Here is a 22,468-nt window from a genome sequence, read left to right as displayed (position 1 = left end):
GTATTCAAGGTTGAGGCAATAGATTGTGCCCATTAACAGAGCAAAGGCAGTGGGTATGTCCCTGAGATCATGAAGAACAATTGTGTCCTCTACCACTACAGCCACGTTGAAGACATCAAGAGGAAACGCATCATTCAGGACCCCTTCATATCCAATTAGAAAGCCAACAGGCATTCCTTTTATAAAGACATCCAAGTTATAATAACGTGTGCAGAATTATTAGGCAATTATTTTCTAATCATATTTTTTTTATTTTCCAGGCACATTTTACAAATTCCAAACCACATCAATCTTAATAACTACTACTAATTTTGTATTTAATAATTTATAAGTGATATATAATTGTTCATAAAGGCTGGAAATGAAATGCGCCTTATATTCAGGTGTGCATAATTATTAGTCAGGTTTTCTTTTACAGGCAAAATGAGCCAAAAAAGAGATTTAACTCTAAAAGTATTAAATGCCTAGACTGGGTGAACCCAGCCTGATCTGCCGGCGATTCAATTTTGCCCGGCAACTCAGTCTGGAAACCCGTACATTCATTTCTACTGCTCTCGGTTACATCTAAACTTTTGTGGCAAAACTCACAGGTAGTCAACATAATGTGTTACTTTAAGTTTAAATTTTGAAAACTTACAAACTTAAGTTGAATTTGCAAAACTTATAATGTCAATTGGAGTTAAAGACAGGAAGTAAGGTAACTTAACTTAATGGGGCTATCATGTTTTACAGTGTGGAGAAATGAAGCCTCTTAAATTTTTGAAGCTTTTTCTCTAAAGAGTGCCATCTTGTGGCAGGTCCGCAGAGCGCAGCTCCGTTGTTTTATGGTTCACCCAAAGATGAAAAGTCTGTCATCATTTTCAAACTCCCCTAGAGTTAAACAGTTGAGTTTTACCACCACAGGAGTTCACAATTAATACTACCATATATTGCGGCAAACTTTTAAAACTATATGCTTTAGACTCAAGGTAAAACAGAAACAACAAACATAGGCTACTTAAAATGCTATTGGCTCGTTTAGCGAATCCTAATGACACCTCTGGCAATCACATATAACATTTTCAACACAAAATAGGAAACTCGTGAATATTCATGCAAGTTTCGCCCAGTGTCACTAAAAAATTATTGTAGTTTAGGCATAAGTTTGTGCTGAAACTATATTTAGTAATCCATTAATACATGAATATTCATGAGTTTCCCGGATATTCACATGGAGCTGAGAAATTTAGTTCAGCTTCTCCTTGTATCTCATGTCCGCGCCGCCCACTGAAACCTGAAATCTCGTAACACTCGTAACACATTTGGCGATTTTTAATCATTCAAATGTTGCTGGGTGGTTAATAACACGTTTTTCTGTGGAGTGACAGACTCAGAACACATATTGAATATGTCACTTATGTTATATTGTTATACTGAACACATTAATATTGCTTTACAGGGACTTTAATACCGTCACCTCACAGCAAGGTGTTTCCACCATACAGACGTGCGCTTCTGACGCATTGAGGATTCAAAGTTTTCCACATTTGAACACATTGCATGCTGGGATTCATTTTAGTACTTTCAGCCCATTCTCTCCATGTTCTGCTTTTTCCAGTTTCAAACGTCTCAGTCTAGAGTTTCTGTCACAAATAACAAATGCACATTCTGATCAGATGACATGTAACCAATTAAGATGGCTATGTGTCATGAGTGTGTTTGTAAAAGGTTTATGGGTGTTTTCTGGGGTGTTTGTGCTTGTAAAAAAATTTGCTTTTCTTATCTCTATCTTATCTCTGTTTTTTTAATAAAGCAGTTTGGATCCACTGGTGTGTGGGCTGAAAGTCTCGACCTGGAGAGCTCTTTAAACACACCATGCATTGTTTGGTGTAACGAAAAAAGATTGCTATATTTGGATCCAGAATTACTGACTTTGAATGAAAAAATACACCTAAGTATAAAATTAAGATTTTCTTTACAAATTACAAAGAGAAATGTTAACTTGTTATTATGGACATAAACCTTTAATATAATGATCTACATATTTAATCACAGATTTATTTTGTAATTTTACATAATTACAATAATATACATGATTTGTTTTAAATTGCACATTTGTATGCAATTTAAGAAAACAGAAAAATACTGTATTAATACAGTAATTTTCCTGTATAAACAATGAGAAATACTGTAATTTGTCCATCAACTCAACAGAGCTCCAAACTCAACAGTGTGGACGGTCCTGTTTGATAAAGGTGGGGTTTGAACTGAAACCATCAAACAGGTTTGAAACCAAGCAAGCAGCTCCATCAAACGGGTTTGGGCACAGGAAGCACATCAGACCCCCAGAAAACAATCGTCCCACCCCGTCCCCAGAGTATAAGACCACCTGTGAACCCTTCAGGATCAAAACCTTTTGTGTCACGGACAGACGAGGACAGACGAGGTGAGTTCACACACTCTAAAAAATCCTGGTTTTATGGAAAATAACTTGACCTTTTTTTACAGTAGTTTTCTGTTGCTGTAAATTATATTAAAAACTCTGTAAAATTACAAATCTGTAAAATAATCTTTTAAGGATTATTTCATTAATGACAAAATACAGTAATTCTCTTTTTTTATATATATATATATATATATATATATATGGGAAAAAATTACAAATTTATGTAAAATTACAAATGATATCTGTAAATCAACAACTTTTTTATTTTATAATTAATGAAAAATTGCATTTTTTTTAATACAAAAAAATTACTGTATTACATAGTATTTTTTTCTGTTTTCTTAAATTTAGATACAAATGTGTGTAAAATTACACAAATAATCATAATCTCTAATTAAACATGTAGCTCATTATGTTAAAGGTTGATATCCATACTAACAGTTTCTTCTTTGTAAGTTTAAAGTAAGTCTTATTGGATTTGTATTTGGCTGTATTTTTATATTCAAACTCTGTAATTCTGGTTACAAATCTAGCAAACTAAATTAATTAAATTTAATGAATTGGTCAAATGGTGTTTTCACACATGCAGGGTTACAACCAGGGTTAGGTGCTGCTGTGCTATTCATTATTCACTGTCATTTAGGGTTAAATCAGGGTTAGGAAAGAGTGTGTGTGTGTGTGTGTGTGTGTGTGTGTGTGTGTGTGTGTGTGTGTGTGTGTGTGTGTGTGTGTGTGTGTGTGTTTGTCTATATGGTTACATTCACATGACCAATAGTGATCCTTTCACTTTTGAACACATTTGAGCAAACTGAAAATGTTGAAATGTACTTCAGGAGGTCTTGCAGTCATTTACAACGAGAAGTGGAAAGTGTTGCATGTAAGTGTCCCTGAATTCCCTTCATTTGAGTCCATTGTTTTACAGATTGATTTCCCAGTTCCGACTGTTCTTGTGAACATTTATCGTCCAACACTGACTTTTTAACCCTTAAATGCATCAATGTTTCGCCAATCATTTTTACATATTTGGGTCTTTAGCGACCCGGATCTATATCTAACACGGATGGATCTCCGCCTGCTGCAATAATATAAAACTCCCCTAATATTAGAGTAACCATTACAGAAGAATAAAATAAAGCATATATTGTTTCATTTTGGAGCTTGGAAGGGTTCATTTTGAGCAGATGTTTTATACCATCATCACTGTCCTCACCAGAGCTCGTTTCCCAGTACATTCAGCAAATGACAGTTTTGAGAATATATATGTTTGAGGTCGTGAATATGAGCCCATTTGTGATCTTCAAAATCAATGTTTTGATCGCTGACAGCTTCACCAGATCATCAGGTGACCGTGACACTCATATTTGTGACAGTGACACTCATATTTGATTTTCATGTCTCTGCAGGACAGCCATGATGATCTACACAGTGACGGCGCACACAGGAAAGCGGCTCTTGGCGGGCACCACTAGCCTCATCTACATCCAGCTGCGTGGTACTGAGGCCGAGACTGAGGAACAGAATCTGAACCACCTTCAGGGGTTTCGGCAAGGATCGGTAAGTGTGCCCAATTAAACCAACTTGAATATTATGTGATTATAAAGTCACAAATTTGCAAAAAAAAAAAAAATCTGGAAAATGGTGTCAAGGAACCACATGGCTCCCCCAACTCTGTATTATTATTATTTGTATTTTACCTATATTGGCTCTAATAAACCCTAATGAACATGTCTGTGCAGGAGCGAGCATTTAAGATACGCTGTAAGGCATCCCTGGGAGAGCTCGTATCTGTCGAGATCTACTCCAAGCCGTTTATGGGTCTTCTTCACAACCAGTGGTTCTGCGATAAGATCTTGGTCAACACGCCCGAAGGTGACGAGATTTTGTTTCCGTGCTACAGCTGGCTTGACAGCAACGAGAGGCTCGTTTTAAGACCTGCTAAAGGTAGGCGACTCCAATTCAGGTCATGGGCAAAATTATCATTTACCTGTGTACTTGAAAGTAAACACACACACACACACACACTCAGGTTTGTTTTGCTATCATTTTTTTTTATATACTGTACACATTGTATATTCTCTCCCCCTACACTACTCCTAAACCTACCCCTCACAGGAAACTCTGCATTTTTAATAAAACATTCAGTATGTTTTTAAAGCTATTTCAAATATGAGGACTCATTAAATGTTTACGTCGTAATACCAGTGTAATACCAATGTCATTATACATATGTGTTCTCATAAATGCAAGTCATCATCCTATGATCAAGTAATGATACATACAAAATATAGCCTACATTTGTTTTGCAAACAAACAAGTTCAGACTGTGAATTAATGTTGGCATTTGCATTCCAGCTTCACTCGTGTTCCAGGACATCAGCCCAATAGCCCAAAGACAAAGGACGAGGCAGCTAGAAGAGCAACAAAAGTTATTTAGGTTTGTGGGCAGCATACCAGCACAAGTGTCTGTGTTATATTAAAATAAATTCAGTGAAATTAAATTCCTACTGTTGAAACACATTTGAATTTTCCACTCCCAGGTGGCGAGTGTATGCTGAGGGCATGCCCCAAGTTATCGATTACGACACTGCCATTGCTCTGCCAGCTGAAGTCCGATTCTCTTTCGCAAAGGAAACCGAGTTTAACTTCAATGCTGGAAAGCAGTAAGTGACCCTCCTGTAGTGTTCATCTCTTTGTTACACACTCTAGAAGCCTTAAGGTTACTAATGTTGTTATTCACAATTGTTACTCTATTTCTGTACTTCCACTTTAAAGGCAATGAGTTTCGCCCATTTTGGTATTTTCCTGGTTTTCATCAACTTTTCATTTTCCGTCGGTCTTAGTACACGATGTAACTACAGAAGAGTCAAGTTTTAAATGGGAAAGATATTGAAATTCTTTGATCATTTTTTTAGCGAGATGCTAACGGTCTAATCAGATTCAATGAACTATGCTAAGCTATGCTAAAAGTGGTACCGCCACACCCGGAGATCGACTGAATGGATTTGAAAACGGTAAAACTCAACTGTTTAACTCTAGGGGAGCTGGAAAATGAGACTATTTTCAAAAAAAGTGGAGTGTTCCTTTAACTGTCATGATTTAAAAACTGGATCCATTTATATTCAGTATATTTTGCATGTAAGTGGATGGCATTCACAAAATAACTTTTTTCTTAATGAAAACAGTAATAATATAATATCTAATAGTAAGTACAAAAATGCTCACAACTAAAGCTGTAAATCATAGGTTGTATATCAAGGTTAGTTCCACTATTAATGTTTTAACTGTGTCTCTGTGTATTCTGTGTGTGTAGGTTAGCTGCTCTGAAACTAACTGGATTAGCTGACAGCAGAAGATCGTGGGAAAGCATGAGCCAACTGGAAGTAATTCTTTGTGAAAAGAAAGTGAAAACCATTGGTAATCATCTTTAACTGAACTGTTCAAAAAATTACTGTATTACAAGTAAAGTACTGTCTGTACTGCAGCATATGGTCTGATATAGCATGCTTTGCAGAATACATTCAGAAGCACTGGGATGAGGACGAGTTCTTTGGCTACCAGTTTCTGAATGGCCTCAATCCCATGATGATCCAGCGCTGCTCAAAGCTGCCTGAGAATTTCCCCGTCACAGACGACATGGTCAAAGACTCCCTAAGAGGGAGCAGCTTGAAGCAGGAGATGAAGGTACACTACTTGCTACTGGCATGACTTGGAATTACTGGGTCTGGTTTGCATTGGTTGTGTCTAATTTTCTGTGTTTCTTCATTATTTGGTATGATCTACCCCCACACCCAGAAAGGGAACATCTTCCTGTCTGACTATAAGATGTTGGACGGGCTGGTGGGAAATGTAGTCAATGACAGGCAGCAGTACCTCACGGCTCCCCTGGTCCTGCTGCACTGTAACCCCCATGGCATGATGCTGCCCATCGCCATACAGGTGAATATCTTGAATCTGAAGTCAAGTTTTTACAATGCAGATTGTGTCAAAGCAGCTTTACAGTGAAAACTGGTAAATAATATTGGCTCTTAAAGAAAACTGTAATTTCCCATTTTTTCAACTAAGCAAGTCAGAGCAGAAATATATGGGTTATGAATACAAGCTCAGTTCTCTGAGGGAGAACACGAGATGTCAAACTTGTATGAGATATCGCTCCTTGAGCATGTCCCTGCTGAAGCCAATTCTAATCCTGCTGTGAAGTAACAGTGTGCTGATGCTCTCGGCCACGTCAGTCTGCTTCAAAGCTGGTACACACCACTGGTTCTGCCTCTGTCCTGCACTTCATCAATCGTGAGCACTGAGGCAGATGGGGGTTGACGTCTTGTGTTCTCCCTCAGAGATCAAAGAGATCGTTCAAAACACTTTGACATCAACCTGTATGGGAGATTTATGGCACAGGTCCTGCGCAGACTGGAAGAGATGTTGGAGAGGCACAGAATGGAGATTTGTAGGTGTCATACCTCCCCATCAGAGTGCCACACTTAGTCTGTTGGAGAAGGAGGAGGCAATGCATTCCCCACCCTGAGTGTGCTCAAAAGGGGAGAGCCCGCCACTAGAGACTGAACTAGATCCAGTACTGGTAGGGTGTTGTGGCTTCATTGGTGCATCAGCAGCTTGTTTCCTGAGAGGCATGGGGGTAGCAGGAGTAAGGCAGAGGAAGGCCCCTATAGACCATGCTGAGGAGGCAGAGAAGAGAAGCTTCTGCCTCCGGCTGAGGAGGAAAGAGCTGGGCTAACATCTAGCTTTAGGGCCAGCTGCAGGGGGATGACTTTAAAGCTGACTGATGCAGATGTAGTGGGATAAGAAGTGGGATAAGAATTTGCTTCAGCTGGGAAATGCTCAAGAAGCAATATCCCATACAGGGTGACGTCGAAGTGCTTTGACCGAAAGAGGACCTGGGGGACATAGGCACCAAATTTCAGGGGGGGGCATTATTAAAAATCAAATTTAGAAGAATAATCTTGAATGATTAGGTAAACAATCTACTTATTAAAAAGAAACGAAGGAAAGGTGATATGTAATGTACAACTGATGAGTAGGCAATATTGTCTGAAGATGTCAATGTCTTCATAGAGTAATTATGACATATGCCATGGAAATCCTTTGTCATTTTGTTAAAGGGAGAAAAATCATAACCTAGGTTTCCGCAGAAACTGTTTGTACAATTTTTTTTCATGTTCAAATTTAATCTGCACAGTTAAGGCAAAAGCCCAGCAAAGAGAATCCCATCTTCCTCCCAACGGATTCAAAGGCAGACTGGAAGCTGGCCAAGATCTTTGTCCGAAATGCAGAGTTTGGCGTTCACGAGGTCGACTTTCACCTGCTGAGAACTCACCTGCTGGCAGAGGTGTTCACCGTGGCGACGTTGCGCAATCTTCCACCTCCACACCCTCTCTACAAGGTATTGAATCTGTCTCGTGAATGAGTTGGTTTGATTTGTGAACTCTTAGCACAACGGGTATGTTCCAGACATGCCACATCCACAGACAGAGAATGATAATGAGTTAATTAATATACACTATATTGCCAAAAGTGTTGGGACACTCCTCTAAATAATTGAATTCAGGTGTTCCAATCACTTCCATGGCCACAGGTGTATAAAATCAAACACTAGACACGCAGACTGCTTCTACAGACATTTGTGAAAGAATGGGTCGTTCTCAGGAGCTCAGTGAATTCAAGCGTGGTACCGTGATAGGTTGTAACCTGTGCAATAAGTCCATTCGTGAAATTTCCTCACTACTAAATATTCCACGGTCAACTGTTAGTGGTATCATAACAAAGTGGAAGCAATTGGGAACAACAGCAACTCAGCCAAGTGGTAGACCACGTAAAGTCACAGAGCGGGGTCAGTGCATGGGTTTGGCGGTTGCCAGGAGAACGGTACTTGTCTGACTGCATTGTGCCAAGTGTAAAGTTTGGTGGAGGGGGATTATGGTGTGGGGTAGTTCTTCAGGGGTTGGGCTTGAACCCTTAGTTCCAGTGAAAGGAACTCTTAATGCTTCAGCATACCAAGACATTTTGGTCAATTTCATGCTCTCAACTTTGTGGGAACAGTTTGGGGATTGCCCCTTCCTGTTCCAGCATGACTGCGCACCAGTGCACAAAGCAAGGTCCATAAAGACCTGGATGAGCGAATTTGGTGTGGAGGAACTTGACTGGCCTGCACAGAGTCCTGACCTCAACCCGACAGAACACCTTTGGGATGCATTAGAGCGGAGACTGCGAGCCAGGCCTTCTCATCCAACATCACTGCCTGACCTCACAAATGTGCTTCTAGAAGAATCGTCACAAATTCCCATAAACACACTCCTAAACCTTGCACACACTCACACTTTTTTAATTAATTTTTAATTAATATAGTTTTATCTTTAAAGAATATGACGTCAGTGAATGCAAATCTCTTACTTACATTTTTTCCTTCTGTAGCTCCTCTTTCCCCATATCCGATACACGCTCCAGATCAACATCATGGCCCGGAATCGGCTGATATCCAAGGATGGGGCCTTTACCAAGGTATGCAAATAGCATTGTTAAAGAGGCGCTAGAGGTTCAAACTTCAGTTATAACCCAATACACTTTTTTGTTGAATCCAGCTAATTTCTCCTCACAATGGCGTTTATGGTGCCAGATCTTTGTTTATAGCCTTTAACCTAACTTTATGTCATGTGTCTTTTCTCCATTAACTCTTAGTATGCAGGAGTAGGTGGAGAGTCATTGGCAAAGTTGCTGAAGCGTGCTACTGCCTCTCTGACCTATAGCGCCCTCTGTCTTCCTGATAACATCTGTGAGAGAGGTCTGGAGAATGTTCCCCACTACTACTATAGAGATGATGGGATGAAACTGTGGAACATCATCAAGAAGTATGCTTTCTACTCTCCACCTATGTGTATGTGTGTGTTACTTAAGACATCCTGTTTTTAGGGCTGAACTAATATGTCCTGGTACACTTTCTGATTCATATTGCAACAGTACAGCATGTGCTTACAAACTATTAAACCCATGAACCTGTATAACTGACACTGTATTTGTTGAAAGTCACTTTGCATTTATTTCTTAAGCTGGAATTTATTCAAAGCAAATCTAAAAAAAAAGAAAAAAGGTAAGCTATAAATATGTAAACCTGAAACATCTGACTGTGTTGCTTACAGGTTTGTTGCGGCTTTCTTGTCACACTACTATCAATGTGATGCACACGTGCAGAAGGACACAGAGCTGCAGCAATGGATCAGTGAGATATTCACCAATGGCTTCCTGGGAAGAGATGGCTCAGGTGTGTTATATTTACCTTTACATTTATTAATTTGGCAGACGCTTTTATCCAAAGCACCTTACGAGTGAGGAATACAAGAAGCAAATAGATATAGACTCAAGAAGTGTTCACAATACAGCTTTCAGCATAAGCTAGAATAGGCAGAGATTAAAGGAAATGAAATTGGCTAGACCAAGGAGTATGAATTTCCAAAGGAACGGTTGCCATATCAGGACATTTAATCCAACAAAGGTTTCCTTTTCTTTTTTGTGATCATCTCAGTATTTTCACAGCATAGCATAGACATGTTTGAGGCACAACCTCTTTTGTAAACCCCACTGTAATTATCTGTTTCATAGACTAGAACTGAACCAGGTCAACAGTCAAAAGTAGTTTGTAGTTTATGGCTCAACTCTCCATTTCAGTGCTCTTACGCATGTATAAACATCCCAAATTGAGTTCCTCACAGAAACAGCCTTTCATTCTTCTTCACAGGAATACCATCATCTCTTCAGACTGTGACAGAGCTCGTCAAGTTTGTCACCATGGTGATCTTCACTGCGTCAGCCCAACATGCCGCTCTAAACAATGGACAGGTCAGTTAGTACAAGTCAATTCACTTCCAGTCACACAGAGCCATTAAAGCTGCAGTCCCTGATCCTAATCCCATACGCCTTTTCTCAAATCCAGCATATTGCTCCATACATTCCTCTAGCTGTCCGTTCAGTGTCCGAGCTCAAAAAACCCTCTGTTGTCCTGGCTCCTTGAATGAGTAACAAACAGGAGCATGAAGGGGAGGGGTTTCAGTTGATTGGCTATTGAGCTCAACAGATTTTTAACTCTTGTCTGTTATTTACATTACCTCAAGATATTTCAAGCCCCTAGAGCAAGTATTCCACAATGCCAAGAACAACCTGTCCATATCCACTTTTCATGGCCTAAGTGATGTTAATTATGTGTTCTTATTATAATTTGTGAATATTTGGGTTACATTTTTCACCACTTCTTTTCCCCTCAGTTTGAGTTTGGCGGCTGGATGCCTAACTTCCCCAGTGCCCTCAGAAAGCCCCCTCCCAAGGAGAAAGGCCAGACCACTGAGGACATGATTCTGGAGACCCTTCCTGATGTGAGCACGACGGTGAATGGAATGGCTGTCCTGAGACAGCTGAGCCAGGATTCTGCAGACCATGTGAGTTTGTACATCATCAGAGCACATGTTAAAAGTCACGGTCTTACTTACACTGCTTTCATTCCTTTGGTTTGCATTACCTGACTGTTACATTACAAAGGACATTTAGCAAACTGTTGCAGTGGACTCTTGCAGAATATTAGTGTGCTGTCATACGCAGCATGTTAAACATTGATATAAACATGTTTATTATCAACATGTTATTTATGATTACAATCTTGTTACCCTGTCCATAGTACCCTCTGGGACATTTCCCAGAAAATCTGCATGATGAAGAGGTCCCCTGCAAGCTCATTGAAGAGTTTCAGAAGGATCTGAGGGAGTTGTCGGATCTCATCGAGGAGCGGAACAAGAATTTGGAGCTTCCCTACACCTATCTGAACCCCAAAAATGTGGACAACAGTGTAGCCATTTGAAAGTATTTAAAGTAGTCCTTCTTAACGTGTTTGTATTTCTATTAATAACTTTGTCAATAAAAATAAAACCAAAAATTGACAATATGTTCGTTGACAACCTTTTTTTTCCATGACTAAAGCCAGGTGTGATTCAACAGTTTTTTATTTGCCACTAGCGCATGCTGATGACGATTTATTCTTCTATAGAAACTTGCATCGTAGCTCACGAGTCAACAGATGTCATCATCGGACAGTCTACATGCATGTCGGACCCAAGTTTAGTAGATCCAGTGTTATAAAGTAATGATCTTATAGGACTGCTAAAATCTTGGCTTAAAACTAGATGATGAGACGACGCCAATGTCATTAAACGATAACTAAATCAACACATGCAATATCGTTGACAAAAAAAGACGAGACTGAAACGTGGCTAAAAGACTAAACTTTACCAAAAACACTCTTTTGAAATCACTTTTTTGTTTTGGTTGAATAAAGGAGACAAAACATTACAGATTGTGTTCATGCTTACGGTTGCCAGATTTCCAGAATTTAACCTACCCTGATGGTAACTTTAACCACATTTAACAGTACATTAGCAACATGCTAACGAAACCTTTAGAAAGACAGTTTACAAATATCACTAAAAATATCATGATATCATGGATCATGTCAGTTATTATTGCTCCATCTGCCATTTTTCACTGTTGTTCTTGCTTGCTTACCTAGTCTGATGATTCAGCTGTGCACAGATCCAGACGTTAATACTGGCTGCCCTTGTCTAATGCCTTGAACATGGGCTGGCATATGCAAATATTGGGGGCGTACATATTAATGATCCCGACTGTTACGTAACAGTCTGTGTTATGTTGAGATTCGCCTATTCTTCGGAGGTCTTTTAAACAAATGAGATTTATATAAGAAGGAGGAAACAATGGAGTTTGAGACTCACTGTATGTCATTTCCATGTACTGAACTCTTGTTTTTCAACTATGTCAATATAAATTCAATTTTTCATTCAAGGGCACCTTTAATCTTTTTGCAATCTGGCAACCCCACACATGCTTTATCGAGGAAGAAGCGCAGATGATCTGAAAACACAGACAAATAAGCTGGAATTCAGTGATCTTCCTTTGACGTTTTCTACTTAAAGTAAAGTGTCATGCAGTCGGTCGATCGCGCTGCTCATTGACTGACTACATCTGCGACCAATGTGTAGGCTGATATCCAGCAGTGGTTCTTAAACTGACGTACACAAACAAAATGCTGAGTTTTGATGTACATTTTAATCTACTCCACCTTAAAATAACATTAAAACTGGGCATGTATTTCTAGCAGGTAAAATGCTGTAAATACTCGACATTCGGTCAAATTACCTCATCTTCGCGGTCAAAACTGACTACATCCATGCCAGCAAATCACGCTACATTAGTGCTGTTCTCGACAATATATCTTTGTGAAAGGGGGGACCCTGCTGAAAAAACAATAGAAACCATCACAGAATTTGTAATGGTTTAATGGTTATATAGGGAACTATTGGTTTTAATGGAAGTTGTAACAGTCCTAGTGGGTCTCTATTGGTTGCATGTGTTGTCTATCGGATACCATTAAGGACCAAGATCACATCTGGCAATTTTTAGGTTACATATTGGTATCTACTGGACACCAGTGTAAACCATTAGGACTCAAATAAATTTAGTGGTTTCTTTGGTTTGATAATTTGATAATGTTATAATTTATAAGCTATAGATGCAGACTTTTTTTTATTTTTTACAATTAATACAGCACAAAATAGATTTAAAAATTACAACTTCTGTTCATTTTTTTCAGTTGTTTTATAATGTTATGGTGTTAGGCTTATCCTTCTGTAATATGATTAGAAATTATACTGTTAAATATAGTTGTTGAATTCACACATATTGTTCATTCATATGGGTCGTGGGCCAGCAAACATTCTGTTTTTGTCTCTTTACCCTTGTAACCGCACAGGAGACACTGATGTAACTTTGTTTTAAAAATGGTTTTGTGTCGGTGTATAGCAAGTACAGAATGAACAGCTAACAGTTAACCGGAAAGTTTTATTGAGATTATCCTACATTTATCTGCTGAGACGTGCTTTCACAAGCACCTGTAAGAGCTTTTGTGATGTTGGAGTCGACGGAGGTGCGACCAGAGGCTGTTTTTTGAATGGATGTCAATGGATGAGAGGCTTCACTTTGCTGATTAAACAGCTTTTGTGGGGAAATAGCTAATCATTTAATTCAGTGGTTCTCAACCTGTGGCCTGCGGGTTATTATAGTTTTACAATTTATTTTTGTTTTTAAATTTAAATTAAAAAGGAATAAACAAATATAAATAAATTGAACTATAATGTTATAATGTTGTATAAAATAATTTTGGTTGGCATTTATTGTTTTTAGACACATGCAGACCTATAGCCTATGTACTGACGCAATAGAGTGCCTCAGGGATGACGCGTTTTTGTAGGCAAAACCTGGAAGCGAGTTAGCATTTTAGGGCTTCCGGTTCCAACGCCGTAAAGTCTATGGGTTTTTTGAATGAGTTTTTGCTAAATCGCCTGAAATAAGGTCTGTGGTTAACAAAGCCTCTAAATACTTTCACGTTTTGATCTATGACATAAAACACACCAGTTATAACCCCCTTGTGATTTTTTTAAACTTTTACTGCGTCTTAAAATCGGCGGTTGCTAACAAATTGCTAAAAGGGACTACTTCCTTTGGCGGGGACTTTAGACGTCATCATTAAAAACGGGACATTTGGACAGCATTTCTCATGAAAAAGTGGATAAGTATTCATACACAGCGCAGATCATAATCAGCGAGCATGTTTTTAAATAGAGTTGTTTTCTAAATACAGTTTGAGGACGCTTGGTGGTGACGACGTTGATCCGCGACCATGGTGTGCTGTAGTCCGTTTATAGCCTACTGTTAGCCTTTTATATCTGACGACTTTATTTAGGCTTCATAATCTATAAATGTTGTGTTAACTTGTAAAGATTATCTTGATAGACAAAACGTGTAATTGTCATAACCCTTTGTTTAACACAGAGCTTATTTTCTATGATTTTCCAAAAGTCTATGGGAAAAAGGCATAGGCTTTCAGTCGAGGGAAGCCGTGCGCCGCTAACTTCCGGGTTGGCCTACAAAAACGCATCATCCCTGAGGTACTCTATTATGCAGTTAACGAACAAGCGCACGCTTTGGCAGAATTCCAACAGTAGCCATTATTTTAGTAAATTTAGGGATCAAAATGGTCAAATTTATTATTAGAGGAGAAAAACGAAATGAGGAACATACAATGAAGGAACACATGCAAAGAAGAGAAGAGTCGTAGCATCAGCAGCAAAGGTAAGAAGAATGGAAGAATCAGTTGTTAAGGAGCGAGATGGGCAGCCTTCCTGTTTGCTCTGCCGACTTGACATTTGCAAAACCTACAATTTCAAAAGACGTGAGATGTGTTTGTTTGATTGTATTTTAAATCAATAAAATAACCAATAAAAAATCAATAAAATGAGACCAACTCTGTGTGCGCTCACAGATCCGATGCTGTGCGAGGGATTTGCGACATGACAGAATGCTTGATATCGTCAGAGATTGTAATTACAATGCGCTCAGTGTTGTTTATAAAAAGAGCTGAGTAACATTTGCTTATTAAGGCGTTTTTGGGATTGTTTGGTGACTATTACGATGCTGCTGAAGAGAGTATACAGTTGTACAGAGCAGGGCCGTATTTATAACCCAATATTTGAAATTCTTGCACTTTATTACAGCAATCTGCAAGTTGTTAGGATGACAAAAAGGTTTAAAAGTTAAATTTTTAGTCTGGTCTGCCTCAGCGGTCTAAGAACACTCGTCAATGTCAAAATGATTGAGATGGCCAATCAAATTAAAAAGTAGGCGGGGTTTACGTTCTCTTTATGCTCGTGCACACAGTCTTCACAGCACAGACGGGCGTGTCAATCGATCGCTTAACGCTGTTGCGGAGGTTCTATTTTTCCGGTAAAATCACAAAACAAATGTGTCCCTGCTCTTGATATACAACCATATTGATGGACATCTTTGATTTTAATGAGGAAAAAAAACTGCGAGGGGGGATTAGAACATGCAACCTTTGATACTGTTAACAAAAGTTCTACCACTAGACCACTAGGGAATTCCAAAGGTCATAGCGGATCTATTATTGACTAAACTGAAGAATCTTGGAACTAACAATATATTGTATTATGAAATTATAACATTAGGTTATCAATGTACTATTAAAATTGATATCTGTATATTGTAATGTTGTTTTTTTCTACAAAATAATTAGCATTGTATTAGCAGCAATTTCGTTCACTGTTTTGTTTCTTTATGCTTTATTTAAAAAAAATGTTCAAGACATGGTTACTGCCTTGGTACAGAGTTAAATATCTAGCCTACTTAAAGTGACTGTATACAATTTGTGTATGTTCATGGAGAATTATTATCTGATTACTGTAAAGCCAGAAATTAAGAATCATTAGTGTCATTTAGTGTTGCAAATATCTAAGCTAATACTTCAAATCTCAAGGTTAAATCAGAAGATTTTTTTTTTGTAAAAAATGTTTCTGTAACAGCTGCCAAAAATAGTATATAGCTCCACTGTTAACAAATTTTCAAAACATCTTAACAAACATTCAAAACATCCCCCTCTGTTTTTTTCACAAATCACACCCTGGGAGTGAAAATTATGGATTCTTATGAAACCAGTTTTGGACCACAGCAGATAGGTGGAAATTTACATTGTCCCATATGACAATGTATCTCATCTGGTCTTCTGCTGTGATGATTTTGTGAAAGAGTGAGTTTTATGAAAACTGTCATACAGATCATTCCTACTTAAAGTGTTGTGGAGGGTTATGGTACCGTGATTGTGGTATATGCTGATGAATTTAGCTTCATTTGGGCACTTGATGGTCGAAGGTGGGTGAACAAAACATCATCCTCAATGCCTAATGGCACCAGGGCCTCGTCCCGCCAAAGGGTGAGGTTTGAAGTTTTGGCCCCACAGCAAAGGTCCAGGACCAGCACTGGAACTGGACATTCTTACCACTTTCAACTGTAAATAAAAAGTAAAATGCAAATTATGTAGAATATACTGTATTTGGAGGGCTACAAAAACTGTAGTCCCAGCGAAATGCTAACAGTGATTGTGACAGGCTTTCTGCCATGGACATATCAAAAGTAAGTCAAAGAAGCCATTGTAAATATGTAGATAAAGTCAGGGCCTGACATTAATTCTTATCAGCTTGACCGAGAGAACTGGACTTTTTGAAGGGGAAAGTGGAGGATTATTTTACTTGCCCGGCCGGACAGGTAGCCTGATTAATACATCAGTAAAATAAAAATAAAAAATACGGAAGCACCAAAACTTTTAGAATGCTTCTGCTTTATTAGTAAATGGCGACATGATAATGTATTGACAGCAAGGTCTTACATATTAGACACAATATTAACTGATAAGTCAATGATTCAGTGAGCCATGCAGAAAGACAGTCATTCGTGAATGATTTAGCCGTTCTAATGAACCGGTTTAATGAATGACTCAATCTAACTCACGCAATGACATCACTTTTTTACCAACGTTAAAATCTTTAATCTCATAACATTAATTGTGCAGTAATTTTGCAATATTAAAGCATTTGTGTTCCGGCAGAGCTGCATTAAACTGTCTGTGTAAATGCATCTATATGTTACTTCTGGGTTTGCATCTGCATTTGTTAACAGCCCTAGTGCCTTATTATTCTGAATTTATTGATAAAAATATAAATCAATTTAAGGAGCCAGATATCACAAATATGCTGATAGAACACTACTGAGGAAAAAATAAATAAATAAATAAATAAATAAATAAATAAATAAACATATATATATATATATATATATATATATATATATATATATATATATATATATATATATATATATATATATATATAACCCTTCCTTAAATTGATTTGAGGCAGATAACACATATGCTGATAGAATACTACTGAGGAAAAAAATAAATAAAAAATATATATATATATATATATATATATAATTTATTCTTTCTAGACAAGCAACTTTTTTCTTGGACAAGTTAATGTCTGATTTGTTCGATTTGTTGACAGGATAATGTCTGAAGGACAAGCACATGTAAAAGCCTAATGTCGAGCCCTAAAAGTAATGATAAAGTCAATTGTTAGGCTGAGACTAGGCAATGTTACATACATACCATGTCATTTGATTGTCTCTACCAAGGCTTGAGAACTGCTTGACTGCTTAGTAAACAAATTGAATACGACTTTTAAATAACAATCCATTCAACTCATCCTGATGTAAGTTTTATTCCATCTTCTGATTCAAGGTACATTGAGCTCAATGTGAAGTGCTCTGGTGGGTACCGCAAATACAGTGAGAGGCTGCCTTTGTTCCTGAGAGACTGGCCTCGTGTTGTGGTTGACCACATCATGGATCGCCATCTCAAGGCCATGTCCTACCACTGGGACGGAGTTGGCAGCGTGAAGAGCCAGACTGCAGAATAGCACAAGATGTGTTTTGGTTCCCACACAACAATGCCCTCCTGCACATGTGAAGACTGGCAGAGGAACCTGCTGCCTTGCAAGCCCTTCTGTGCTGTTTTCAGCATGGTACAAGAGTAGGGGCTGGGAGAAATTAGGAGTCACATATGGGGATAACCGCCTATTTTCCTTGGATGTGGTGTGTATAAGGAGCACCCTACCCAGAGACAGCGACAAGACAAATAAAAGGCAAAAGTGTGGTGAACTAACTACGTGAAATTCTAGATCTCACGTACCATCTGCAGGATGAAACATTTCTGGACTCTTTGACTGTTTGGTTGAATGAGCATGTTTTAGTGAATTGGTTCATTTAGATGTGTTGTGTGTGCGTGTACATGCGTGAGTGTTTGAATAAAAATACAAATGTTTTTCATGCCAGCAAATGGTATTTGTCTTCTTTTTTTCTTTCTATTCTGTATTAGATACTGTTAATTTTAAGTCTGCTCAGCAATAACAGCATGTGCATCATATTGTACGAGTACTCTCATACAAACACATTTTAACAATTGTATTAATGGCCACAAAATAACTATAAAACGGGGTATTTAATAGATCCAATGGGAAAGTGTTTTTATGGGGGGAAAGTTTCCTTTACTTTTAACTTCAAAAACTGAAAAAGAAAATAATTTGTTCTTGTGGTGCAATTAGAGAATTGAGATCAGAGATCATATTATTATTATTATTATATTACAGTTGGCGATGGATATAACACATCTGGATTGAGACGGACTGCCTTGAAGCTCGCGGTGCGCTGAGATGCATGAGATATCTGTGATCGCATAAACAGCAGCATCTTCTCAGCATGTGTGATTCATTCAGGTGACATATCAGACGATTTTTACACACCATACAACAGTAGTTTCAGAGTCATTGCACGTCTTCGATGTTTTCAGCCTCACTAATATTCCGCTCTGGCTCAAATTGAAAAGGCTGATCGTGTTTTAAAAGGAACCCCGCGGATATTAAGACCTGTATGCGTTACTAGATTGCTGTTGCATCAAAACATATAGATAAAAAGCCTCAAAGTCATCAGGGCTAAAGTGAAGAGAACAAAGACGCAGTTATTCGTCCACATTCTTCACAACTTCCCATTCTTTTCTCCTCTTTTTATCGCTTCTCTTGTGGCTCATCGACTGAAAATTACAAGCAAAATCTGCACAATGTGGCATCGTATATTAGCGTTGTGTTGCGGTAAAAATAGCCATAGGACAGTGTCAGTAGCTCACCGAGAGCAACCATTTGACGTCACCGACATAGAACGCAAACAAAATGGCGCCACCCATTGTCCAAATATGTTATGGATTTTTTTAAATAACGTAAATCTTTCATGGGTTTAGTACTGCATACTTCAATAAGAGACATCATTTACATTATATTAAGCTATACAAGGGGATCCCTTTAAATATAACTTTAGTAGCTTTCTGGGCATTGAAAGTGTTAATTATCTTGCTGTCAATAGAGACTTCACTGAGCCAGCGTATTTCATCAAAAATATCTTAATTTGTGTTCTGAAGATGAACGAAGCTCTTACGGGTGTAGAACAACATGAGGCTGAGTAATTAATGACAGAAATTTTTCATTTTTGGGTGAACTAACCCTTTAATGATTGACAAATACACCATTGCACACTAAACATACTAACACAATTTCAGAACAAATCATACAGACGTTTCTATGAAATTGTTGAACAGCTGAAAATGTTTCAAGTTGCATTTGTCTAATAAAGAAGTGCTTTCATACTCACCAGTTGTCTTTTTTCTTCCACTCATTGTAATGTATTACTAATTGATTAGTGCCTTTTTGTATTTTAAAGATCAATAACTAAAAATTATCAATCTAAATGAGCTTACATTTTATAATTAGGTAAACTTTTTCAGGTAGAAATAACTGTAATTTTTCATATAAAAACTACTTCAAATATTGTTACACCAACCAATAAATTTGTGTAAAACTATTTGCTGGGACACTCAAACTTTTAAGCATCGCCAACTGAAGATTTTTAGGTAATACGGCTTAAAATTCAATGAGAAAATTGCTTTAAAAGATCTAGCATATTTTTTTTTCAGTGTTCATTGAGACAATATTGTTTAGTATTTTGTAGCCTACGTAAAAAATGTGTAATTCAGTGGAAAGACCTTCAGAAGACTCTGTATGTCACATTCGATTCTTTAGTTTTGTAATCAGTTTGGTGTTTTAGGTTCATTTTATACTGTTGAGTTTATGTTTATAGCGCTATTTCATATATTTTTACATTATTATTTTATTACGTACAGACCAAACTAAACATTTACTGATGCGTCTATTCATTCATGAAGGCTCATTTTGATTTTTTGCAGTGGCAGATGTAGACATTTACTTACACAAATACCAAAAAATAAATGTTTCAGGAATACTGTAGGCTATACTTAAAAATAATAGCCAAGTCACCAACAGATTTTGAATTACAGAAAGGATTAAAAGCATTAAAATGACTAACAAATGACATATGTCCATGAATTTCCCAGCATTATAAATTAAATACAGCATGTTTGGACAGCTCCTTCAGTTATTCAGGTCCTTAAAGAGCGAAACCATCAAATAACGCGATCGGGAACTCCCGAAATCAGTTTATTAAAACAAATAATAATAATAATAATAGAGAAATTATATTCTTAAAAAACAAAATAAGCATACACATATATGCTTGTATGAGTAATACTGTTCTATCACGAGAAATATATGGCTATACACATTAATGTTCAGATTAAATGTCAAGGTTTCGATTAATATCAACATAACTCAATATATGAAAATAGATTAACTACCACATTGCTGAATTCGTTTCAAGCTTCATGAAAACATCATCATATCGAAGTTTTCCATCATTCTTTATCGTTTTGGGCAATTATCAAGCACCACTGACACTTTATTTCTTTTAAATCATTTTATTTCTTTGAAACAGTAATGTTTGTGAATGACGCTTTTTACCTCGAGTCGGTTATGATCGTCGAGCTCCGTGTTTGACGTCAGAAGTTGTAGTAATCGTGACAGGAAGCTTTTGAGGGAAGAAATATTTGAAGATAAAGTTGATAAATATATTTATTTTATGTCTAAACAATAGCAGTTATCGTTTGAATCTATCTGCATATGATGATCACGACCAAAACATTCGAAAAATCCCTTGGCAACCGGCCGACGCGTCAGCACGTGTGACGTCACAGTCAGAGTCTCCCACAGCCTATAAACGGAACCCCGCGAAGACTGAAGTTCAGTTCATCTGTTTCTGCTGCATCAGTCGGTCTGACTAGTATTGTACATCTGTGGTGAAAGTCCCTCAAATTGTGTTATATCACTCGGTCTGTGTGTGTTATATCACTTGATTTGTAGTTTTTCACTGATCTGTGTGCTATAAAAGTTCAACCGATTTGTGATAAAGTTTGTGACAGTACATCAGCGAGACATCTGACGCAATGGGGCAGTGCACATCTCACAGCTGCGTTGCGGTCCATGATCCTTCTGCATGTATGTCACCAACACCTGTCCCTGAGAGAGTAGAAAAGAAGAAGAGAGGGAGGCTTTTTAGATGGTGTTTTTCTAGGAAATCCAAGAAAACGCCCATCGAAGCCCAACAGGGTCGGTGCAGAAATTGCAGGAACCAAAAACCTCAGAGATGCTCTGATGGTGAAGATGAACAGAAGAACAACACCCAGAGCATCAACACTCCCAGCAAGAACAACATTGTTCATTCACTGGACAAAGCTGAAGAGAGCAGTGACACTAACAGTTCAGCGTTCAGCCATGTGTCCTCCTTCAGCGGTGTGAGGGTAGTTAAAGTAGATGTGCATAGAGCTGAAGACAGCAGTGCCACTACACTGCACAGCCATGTGTCTTCCTTCAGCGCTGAGGAGAAGGTTAACGAAGATGAAGCTGAAGAAAACAGCAACACTTCAGTGTACAGCTGCGTGTCTTCCTTCAGCACTGTGGAGAAGGTTAACGTAGATCTTCCTAAAGCTGAAGAAAACAGCAACACTTCAGTGTACAGCTGGCACAGCTGTGTATCTACCCTCAACACTGTGCAGGAGGTTGATGCTCCCAGACCAGAGCAAGAGGAGACCAACATGAACAACAGTAATTCTCCAACTGCGTCATCCAACGTGAACACCAGCACTTCTCCAACTGCGTCATCCAGTACTAATGGGGACCTCAGCGCTCCTTTGCTATCAGATGACAATTTTTGGAAAACTGAGGATGAAATAATCAATTTAAGTTCAAATGCAAAGAGAGGTCAGTTTACTGCCACAGAGTAACCCCAACATTAAAGTCCTCTTCATTAATGTGGACTGAGGATGGGTTTTGGACCACAATAATGTGTCCATTTTTAAAGTGTTCTTTCATTGTATGGTTTATACTGTACATTTACTATATACCTATGCATACATGTGTAATCTTTCTTTGTACAGGGGACATCAACAAGGACTATAATATTGGTAGACTTCTGGGTCAAGGAGGATTTGGAAAAGTGTATGAAGGAATACGGTTGTCTGATTCACGAAAGGTTGGTTTCTTTCCTTGATAACAAGAGTATTTGGTACTTTTTAAAGTTACATCAAGGTTTATTACTAGAATCATGTGA

At 38.0% G+C, this 22,468-nt stretch overlaps 1 protein-coding gene across 1 annotated transcript; it reads left to right on the top strand.

The window, feature by feature from the left end:
* The first annotated feature begins 460 nt into the window (after nucleotides 1-460).
* LOC137005344 (polyunsaturated fatty acid lipoxygenase ALOX8-like) lies at nucleotides 461-11,279 on the top strand. The gene is made up of 16 exons (XM_067366193.1): nucleotides 461-533; nucleotides 2,194-2,425; nucleotides 3,829-3,979; nucleotides 4,162-4,294; nucleotides 4,778-4,859; nucleotides 4,963-5,085; nucleotides 5,736-5,839; nucleotides 5,937-6,106; nucleotides 6,218-6,361; nucleotides 7,620-7,823; nucleotides 8,852-8,938; nucleotides 9,116-9,285; nucleotides 9,574-9,695; nucleotides 10,170-10,270; nucleotides 10,693-10,863; nucleotides 11,100-11,279. Exons 1-16 carry the CDS (start codon nucleotides 461-463, stop codon nucleotides 11,277-11,279), a joined length of 2,247 nt encoding a protein of 748 aa, XP_067222294.1.
* The last annotated feature ends 11,189 nt before the right edge of the window (nucleotides 11,280-22,468 follow it).

Source organism: Chanodichthys erythropterus, chromosome 3, assembly GCF_024489055.1.
Source record: "Chanodichthys erythropterus isolate Z2021 chromosome 3, ASM2448905v1, whole genome shotgun sequence".
In the NCBI taxonomy this organism is placed as follows: Eukaryota; Metazoa; Chordata; class Actinopteri; order Cypriniformes; family Xenocyprididae; genus Chanodichthys; species Chanodichthys erythropterus.
The sequence above is the reverse complement of the archived record's forward strand: the minus strand, read 5'-3'. Positions and strand labels throughout refer to the sequence as shown.